This window comes from Dermochelys coriacea, chromosome 2, assembly GCF_009764565.3.
Source record: "Dermochelys coriacea isolate rDerCor1 chromosome 2, rDerCor1.pri.v4, whole genome shotgun sequence".
Classification (NCBI taxonomy): Eukaryota; Metazoa; Chordata; order Testudines; family Dermochelyidae; genus Dermochelys; species Dermochelys coriacea.
Genome location: NC_050069.1, coordinates 178,189,376 through 178,196,908, shown reverse-complemented (window position 1 = coordinate 178,196,908; position 7,533 = coordinate 178,189,376). Strand labels below are relative to the sequence as shown.

The 7,533-nt window shown below is 40.7% G+C and overlaps 1 protein-coding gene across 1 annotated transcript; it reads right to left on the bottom strand.

The window, feature by feature from the left end:
• Nucleotides 1-902: 902 nt before the first annotated feature.
• Nucleotides 903-6,975, bottom strand: LOC119850969 (M-phase specific PLK1 interacting protein). Its single transcript, XM_038389984.2, has 2 exons — nt 6,437-6,975; nt 903-1,970 (listed from the first exon to the last, which is right to left on the bottom strand). Exons 1-2 carry the CDS (start codon nt 6,806-6,808, stop codon nt 1,767-1,769), a joined length of 576 nt encoding a protein of 191 aa, XP_038245912.1. The 5' UTR covers nt 6,809-6,975; the 3' UTR covers nt 903-1,766.
• Between the last annotated feature and the right edge of the window lie 558 nt (nt 6,976-7,533).

Sequence of the window (7,533 nt, the reverse complement as noted above, 5' to 3'; positions counted from 1 at the left end):
CATTTAATTGTTTTTAGTTCTATAAAACTTTCCACGGTTTATTTTTAAGTCATCTCAGTACTGCTGGTATGCACTGTGGATAGAAACAAGGACAGTCTAATGATACATCACCAATAAGCTGGTTAACAAAGAACCAATTTTGATTCTGGACTGAGGGTTTAAGTATTCTTGACATCAAGCAGACAGTATGGAAGAATTCTGCAAACATTTAAGGGCTACTTCACATTCCTCACTCAAGCAAAACTGATTATTTGAGAGCTACAACTTAGCAAGGTGTATTGAGTAGTGTCTTAAGCAGACATCCATGGATGTAATGCGTGCACACACAAAAATCAGTATGTGAATCTTACAACTCCCAAGGTCATTTTTCTGAAATGTTATGAAGCACCCAAACTTAGTATCACAATTTAAAATTGACCTCAGACTTCCTTTACTTTAGTAAGCTCTCACCCATAATCTATATTTAAAATCCATCATAACTAAGGTCAAATACTGATATTTCCAACCATAACAACTCAAGTGTTTTGACAGTTTTTAGACATTACTGCAAGCATAACAAGTTATAGTAAGGGCTTGTCTAAACATGGTTTTACTCCCTATTTATTCTGGAAATAAGAGCATCCACACAAGGATAACTTCATGTGTAGATAAGCCCTAAATAAAGCTTTCATATAACTTATGACACATTACCCATCAGGTGACAAAAAATGGTAAAAAGGCTCTTGTAAGCAGAGATGTTAATCTAGTTTCTTTATCCAAGTCAGAAAAGAGTTATAAATGCTAATGGACAATTTAAGAGTGAAGTATTATGGTATGTACTGAACTCAATTATCTAATCATACAAACTGAGTTTGATTCATCACCAGATCTACACTATTCTAAAAATTAGAGCAAGACGACAGCTTTGCATTCATTTAATTATCCAATGTTTATGTGCAGGTTAATCTTTACTTGCCAGAAGACATATGTTTGCTATAATCCATAAATTTCTTATTTTGTTTCCAAATATGAAGCCTTTAAAATGAAACAAAAAAAAAAAAAAAAACAAAAAAACCCCCCAAAAACCCAACCCAAACATGATTACAGATGTTTATCATTCAAGAGCTGGTTTAACAAATTAAACTTTCCAAATACAATACATTTGTTTCCTGAGATGGCTAAAACTCATGTTTCACTTATTTTACACTAGAACAAACAAAAAATTGTGCACAAAATCAAAGTTTAACCACAGAATACAAGCATTATATTTACAGAATATGACTAATTTCACTAATTACTTCTTTGCCAAGTACACCTTAACAAAAAAGTCCTAAAATAATTTTTTTACATTACAAACCAAGGATTTACAAAGGGTTTTGTTTTTTGTATTTCCACACTTCATTCTAAAAACGTTGAAACATAAAAAAATACCACTTCCTAAAGGAGTTAACAATAAAAGTTAGGTTAACAATCTGGCATGGAAGAGGTAAATATATGGAAACCTGTTTTAACAGACACAAATCAATCGCTGGTGATTAAAGAACACTTTGTTCTTCAAAGCTGGTAGGCACTTCCATATAGCCAGAAATGTATATTATCCTCCACTACTTTCCCCTCCCCCATACATAAAAATATCCAATGCAGTAAAAAGAAGTCAGATAAAAGGGTGGACATTTGTTCAAATAAAAGCATTAGCTAGGGTCTTGATTACTGTTCATTTTGTGTAGGTGTAAAGATTTTGTCCCAAAGTTTTCCTGACAGATGGAGTTATTTGGCTTTTAGTAATGTTAACTGAAATACCTCCCTTTTTTACCAGTATATGTTGTTTGCTCACTGCTGTATTGTTGGTTTATGTCTGTAACAGAAACTGGCTCTAGGCCAGCCCATGGGTCCTCAAGCATTGAAGGTCTGTAATAGTTTTCCACATCATTAGACACTCTTTTCCCTCTGCCATGCGCTGTACCAAATGGAGTAGATGTCCTGGGTGATCCCTTTGGAAGAAAACCATCAGGTAAAGAAACATTTAATAGACTAATTAAAACGAAAAAAGTTTTCCTCTAATGTAGCAGACCTTTCAAATTCCATCTGCTAGTGATAATTACCACTGCCATAGAGCATCTTCCTCACAGGAGTTTAGTTTGTATCTCAAAGTTCATCACAATAGTTTCTTGGGAGCAGTGATGTACCATTATACAAGAGTAAGCTTGTTTAAAGTAAATGTTCGCTTCATACTGGTATGTAAGTGCAGAAAGAAACAACTGAGACTATTTTTAAATAGATTATACAGCTCTGAAACAGGTCAAATTTAAAAGCTAGGCAACAAAACTAAGAATAGATTAAGGTCGGAAAGAGTTTACAAACAGCAAAATCTAGACACCACAAAGTATTTAAGGGCTGAGGGTTTACTCTGTGCTGTACAAAGCAGACAAAGACACAGTTGACCCAAAACACTTACAGTAAAGAACATGGTATTTGGGTTAAACCAATTGTTTTTCAAGTTCTACATAAAAGATTCCCTTCTTTAGATAACCAAATGTGGGTATTGTTACTATATAAATCTGTTAATTAAATGCAGCGCAAACTGTTTACAATGGACTAAATTGGTGCTTTTGAGACTTGAATTTTGGTGCTTTTGAGACTTGAATTTTGTCAAAGCACAGACAATTTACATTAAAGGGACACCAACTTAATTATTCTCACTGACTACTGTTGCAAGTACATAACTTAAGAGAACTATAACAAAGATTTTACTTTGTGAATCTCACAGCATGGGTATTATTAATTTCACACTTTCCTCTGTAAGGTTAGTTTCCTTTTGTGTGTATCTAGGCCCTTCACACAGCAACAGATAAAATTTTAAACTCTCAAGTTTAGCAGGAAAAACTTGGAACCAGACAAACTGCTTAGGGATGGTCTAAACAATGGCACAGAAATTATGTATCTAGAGATACCAGACAGCAACAAGTTTTCCTTCCATACAGAGATGGTCCCTACAGCTAGCCATAGAGGAGGAAGAACAGAGGATGTTGGGGACCATCCATTCTCTCCAAATCTCAATTCTAAAAATCTGTTGCTGCAAAGGGGTGGCCTTACAATAGGTAATTTTTCCCCACAGGGCACCTTAAGTTTGATGGCACTGGAGGTACATCCCACAAATGGGAATATGCAGAAGCCACCTTGAAGAACATCTGATTTTTTCACCCCACTCCTTATTTCTCCATGTCATCACAACTAAATTATGTGGATATGACTAGGATCTCACAAACAGAAGAATGACTACAAGTAGAGAAGTAGAATAACAGTGATGTCACAATTTTCATCAGTGTACCCAAGTCATAAGAAAAATAAGAATATGTAAACAAAAGAACAGCTGATTATATTTATGTTATATTTCACAAAGCCTTCCATGAGACATTAGTAGATTTACAAGTATTCCCTGGACCAAGCCAATAAAAACTTGCAACAAAGACTGGCATTAAGAGATACTCATTTAAGCATGCATATTAAAAAGCAAAGCTGTGTATTCTAGACTTCAGAAGACTGATCAAAGAGATGCTTCACTTCTCTAAAATGTTGTAATCTAATTTAGTGGTTATAACACAGCTCTCAATCACCACACCCAGAAAATCTTTATTCTTTTTGTAACATTCTGCTTATAATTCTCAGCATTCAGAAGACAATTAATTTATCCAAACTCAAAAACTCTGATTTTGGATTTGTAGTAAATAGTTTGAAGGGATGATTTCATTGGAGAAGTGTATTTAAAATTCTAACAGGCTCATCTAGATGTGAAACTCAATCTGGAATAAGGTGGGGTGTGAAGTTAGAAGGAGTTAGGCAGGAATAGTTAACTCCATGTGTTGATGCTGTTTTGGAATAAGAACCCCGTTTTGAAGTAAACTAATGTGAAATAAAGCACTCATTCTGGAAGAGGAGCTTCCACACTGTTAATCACAAATCACTATTCTGAAATAACTCCCTATGTATGTAGAAGTTCATATCTTAAAATATTAACCATGAGAAGTATCTCCAAACACAAGTAAGTGTCAATTCTTTATTTTATTACTGAGAGAGTGTGGGGAAGGGAGACAAATTTCAGAACACTTCTCTTAATGATATAGTGAAACTATTCTCACATCAATCCTCCTTTGAATAGAAAGCCTATGGATCTGTCTACACAGGAAAACTGTCTCTAGCTGACACAGTTTAATGCCATGATTTTAAATGTGGTAATAATGCCTAGAAAGAGAGCAGTAGTCACTTCCCTTCCCAATTTTCTCTCAGTTAATGCTGAAAAGGTTTAGCTGCCAGCTCAGAGGAGCCAAGGATTTTCAATGCTTTATAGAAAGCATGATATGATACCATTTTACCGGATTTTGCACTTCCTGCAATAATACTGAAATTTTTTGTCCCATCTCCACATTTTTCCAACCTCCACTGATGGGAGAATCAGGGTTACCACCTGACAGCAACAGGACAGTTCCCTGATGGAGACAGAGCCTTTGTATTCAAAAGTCTTACTAGTGACTACTACACCGGACCCTCGCTAAAATGCACGTCTATATAGCGTGAATTCGCATATAACATGGTTGCGGCCATGGACCCCAAATTTAATTACTTTAATTGCAATTCCTTTTAGTGTGGTCCCCACGTTAACGTGGTATGGCGCATGGATCCCAAATTCCGCATTCTAGCAAGGGTCCGGTGTATGTCTAAACAGTTAATCAAGGTAGCATAACAAGGTGGTAGCTGAAGTAGAAATACTTATGGCAGAAAACTAAGTAAAGAGAAAGTCCTATTATTAGACATGGACCTGCATTTATTCAAACTGTTTTGAAAATTAGTATAATTATAACAAATCTATACTTAATACTATTTCCCTTTAAGCTTTTTTGTCCTTTTTAAAAAAAGATTATGGTAACTGAGGGTGCAAATTCAACTGTCCTCATTTTTAGTGCTTGAAAAAGCACAAATATTAGGTGTTAAGTAAAAAAAATCTAACAAATACTGTTAATAAGAATTGCCTTTTCTAAGTTCTGTTTCCAGACAAATGATTTTAGATGTTTTTCTAAGTCACTAAACTTGAGAATGTCAGTAGTATTACAAGCTTTAGAGGTTTTTATGCGTCTCTATCAGCATTCTATTCATTTACTCCCACAAAAAATACATTGTAAACAAATTAACTTGACCAACAATTTTACAGAAATTCAACAAATTATCCAGAGTGTCCAATGCTGTAAACATAGTCCCATGCCAATAACCACTCCGAAAAGGCAAAACCAGAGTGATTTAACATGAAAACCCATGCACAGCTTATCAAGCACTTTTAGTAGGAATAGAAAAAGATTTTCCAACTGAGTTGAAAACCAATACTAATTTCAGTAGTTACTGGGAACTGTATTTTGTGTGGCTTTAACACTGTTCACTTTCTACCCGATTTACGTTGTTAAAAAAAAAAAGTAGTAAATCAATGTTTGGTGGAGTGTTCTCTACACCTACATATCAGCTATTGGGACTATGACCATGGCATTTCTATAGTGCACGTGCATTCTGGTAAAATTAGTTCTGTACCCCCCCCTTTTTTAAAAAAAAAAAAAAAAAAGACAAAGCTTAAGTTATGAACTACAAAAATTATGACATTGCTAGGTAAAAAATATTTCACCCGCACAGGTGTTACTTTAACTATTAGCCCCACACAGAAACTAACTAAAATTCAGAGATTAGCATAGTGATTCATCACTTTATATTGGAAGTTTAAAACCACAAAGCACTATTTAGACAGTATTTCACTTCTCTTTTTAAACTTCCTTTTGTAACTAGAAAAGATTTTCAACTCTGTTTGAAAACAATTCTTTTAGTTTTTAGTCTTTTTTCTTTTAGCAGCATCCCATGCTTGACTGTACCCATCTCCCAGTTACGTCAACTCCTCAAGTAAGAGCTCCCGGCCAAAGTTATAAACGTTCAAATTCATCTCAGCTCTTAAAAAACAAACTAAAAACAACTTAGTAAAATGGAGAGACCGGGGAAAAAGGTAACATAAGGAAGGAGAGGGATGAGCTTGCATGGTGCTTTCTTATCCCGTCCCCTCAAATGCCCGGACAGGAGGGGTGGGGAGAATATTCCTGGGGTCCTTGTCTCTTTCCCAGCCCCAAAGGGCCTGGAAGGGGATTCTGCTTTGCGTCAGTTTCACTCCCTTTCAGAAAATGTGGAAAGCGTTGGCTGTGTGAATCAGTCTCTCTCCGCCCTCTAGTACAGGGTGGGGGGTGGATTCACTCTGTTTTACACTAGTCCCTCTTTCCTGGGATGTGGCGAGGGAACCTAAGAAGCGGGGTGGGGGGGGGGGGGCTGCTGCGTGTTTCAATCAGCCATTAATCTCCTTCCCACACGCGCACGGCGCCCACGCACCGAGGCACACAGCAGCCCCACCCGATGGCCAGGGCAGCTCCCCCGCCCATACCTGGTAGTATCTCTGGGAGCCCCGCGGCGAGGACTTGTATTGCTGCGGATGGTGCGGCGGACGCTGCTGGGCCGCGGCCGGGGACATGCTGCCGTAGGGAGCCGAGTACCTGGGGCTGGCACTGTGCGGCCTGCGCGGGCTCTGACCCCCCGGGGACGGGCTCCCGAACCGCCCGCCGCCGCCGTGGAAGTTGTGGCCTCGGGGCGAGTAGGGCCGGTGGCCGTACGGCGGCGTGTGGTGGGGGCTCCCGTAGCCCCGGGGGGAGGGCGGCATGGGGCCCCCGCCGGAGGGAGGGCTCCGAAAGCCGCCGCCGCCCCAGGGCCCCCCGCCCGGGTACGGGGGCGTGGGCGGGCGGAAGCTCTGACGGTGCATGGCTCCGGCTCCGGCTCCCGCTGCGGCCTCAGAGCCCCGAGCCGAGAAACGAACGGAAAGTGCGCAACGGCCCCTCCTAACCGCCGGAGAGAGACACGGCGAGTGCGTGCGCGCGCGTGACGTGCTGCGACGCTGCTCGCTGGGGCCCGACGCGCCCGGTGTCGCGGCCACGAGGTTCCGGGTTCGGAGGTTCCGGGGAGGCAGAAAGGACGCCGGGGCAGAGTGCACCGCGCTAGCTTTCCGGGCATTGGGGTCCCTGGGGAGGCGGCAGGAGCCGCCAGCGAGGAGCCACCCGGCCGGGCCCCACAGCAGGGTGGGCAAGGTTTGGCTGAAGACGCCGAAGGTGAAGCTCTCCTCTTAGGAGAAGGCCCCTCGTGTTCTCACAGCTGGCTCCGCGTGGACGGAGAAGTCCCATCCCCAAAGCAGACAGTCTAGTAAATGCATCCGATGAAGTGAGCTGTAGCTCACGAAAGCTTATGCTCTAATAAATTTGTTAGTCTCTAAGGTGCCCCAAGGACTCCTTTTCTTATAGTGCCCCTGTGGCTGACGCACCCTCCCAGGCTGGGCCTACCCGACACACCCAAACAGCTGTGTTTTATCAATTCGAATCCATATCAACATCAGAGGCGTTTAGATCAACCCCTGTTTTGAACAGATTTAGGAAGAAAAAAGGACCAGCAGGAGAGCTCTCTGACTTGGGTAGGCATCACCGCTCCGGCTTCTCC

Coding starts and splice junctions, on each gene's coding strand:
- LOC119850969 (XM_038389984.2), bottom strand. CDS start 6,808: ATGCACCGTCAGAGCTTCCGCCCGCCCACGCCCCCGTACCCGGGCGGG. Junction 1,971..6,436: donor GCTCCCAGAGATACTACCAG/GTATGGGCGGGG, acceptor TTTCTTCCAAAG/GGATCACCCAGGACATCTAC.